Raw genomic sequence first — 1,075 nt, forward strand, 5'->3', positions numbered from 1 at the left:
ATGAAGAAGATGAACAGTGAAGAAGACGACAAGAACAAAAAAGGACACGAAGGAGATAAAGTGATTTTCATTACTAGAGAACAAGTACAGCTACCTATTTATAAAGATAGAGATAGGTTTGCTTTACACGTGTAGCTTAGCCATTGGATTACAAGAAAAGGCTATAACGGATAATAAGCACTAATCGTATTACTTAGGTGTTAACAGCTCCCCGCAAACTGCCGATTCGTCGTCGATCGTCAGTTTGAGCCTGAGTTGCTTGAAGCGCAGAGTAGGAAGCGGTTTGGTGAGAATATCTGCGAGTTGGTCGACGGTGCTGATGGGTAGCAGATTTATTGTGCGTTGCTGAATGTGATCCCGAATGAATCGCTGGTCGATCTCTATGTGTTTCGTTCTAGCGTGAAACACCGGATTGTTTGCCAGAGCAATCGCCGATGTGTTATCGCAGAACACCGAGACTGGTTCGTCGTGACTGATCTGAAAATCAGCGAGAAGCCTTTTTAGCCAGATGGTATCCGCGGTGGCCGCAGCTAAGGCTCTGTATTCAGATTCAGTGGACGACCGAGAGACTGTCGTTTGTTTCTTGACAGTCCAGGAAATGATGGTTGAGCCGAGGAAAGTGCAGAAACCGGATGTAGATTTTCTCGTTACGGGATCACCGGCCCAGTCAGCGTCGGAGTAGGTGCGAAGCGTTAGAGATGATTTGCTGATGGGAAGACCGTAGTTAATGGTGCCTTTTATATATCGGAGTAACCTCTTGAGCAGATATAGGTGAATTTGTTCCGGAATTTGGAGATGCTGAGAGAGAGTATTGACGGCGTGAGCTATATCAGGTCTTGTGATTGTGAGATATTGCAGAGCACCGGCAATCCGTCTGTAGGTAGCGGCATCAGGGAGATTGTCGACGGAGCTGAGTTGCTTTGGCTGCTTCATAACGGAAGGATTACACAGAGAATTGCATTTGTCAAGATTGGTTTGTTTAAGTAAGGAAAGAGCATACGTAGATTGCGATAGGAAATACTTATCTGGAAGAGTTTTAATGTTGATGCCAAGGAACTGAGATGCAGTTCCCAGA

General features: G+C 45.4%; 1 protein-coding gene across 1 annotated transcript; it reads right to left on the bottom strand.

Annotated features, from left to right (window-relative positions):
• Positions 1–189: 189 nt before the first annotated feature.
• LOC110095752 (retrovirus-related Pol polyprotein from transposon RE2) lies at positions 190–933 on the bottom strand. Its single transcript, XM_020821411.2, has one exon. It carries the CDS (start codon positions 931–933, stop codon positions 190–192), a length of 744 nt encoding a protein of 247 aa, XP_020677070.2.
• Positions 934–1,075: the final 142 nt, after the last annotated feature.

Source organism: Dendrobium catenatum, unplaced genomic scaffold (genome assembly GCF_001605985.2).
Source record: "Dendrobium catenatum unplaced genomic scaffold, ASM160598v2 original_scaffold_197985, whole genome shotgun sequence".
In the NCBI taxonomy this organism is placed as follows: Eukaryota; Viridiplantae; Streptophyta; class Magnoliopsida; order Asparagales; family Orchidaceae; genus Dendrobium; species Dendrobium catenatum.

Excerpts from the sequence above, each read along its gene's own strand:
- LOC110095752 (XM_020821411.2), bottom strand. The coding sequence starts at position 933 with ATGAAGCAGCCAAAGCAACTCAGCTCCGTCGACAATCTCCCTGATGCC.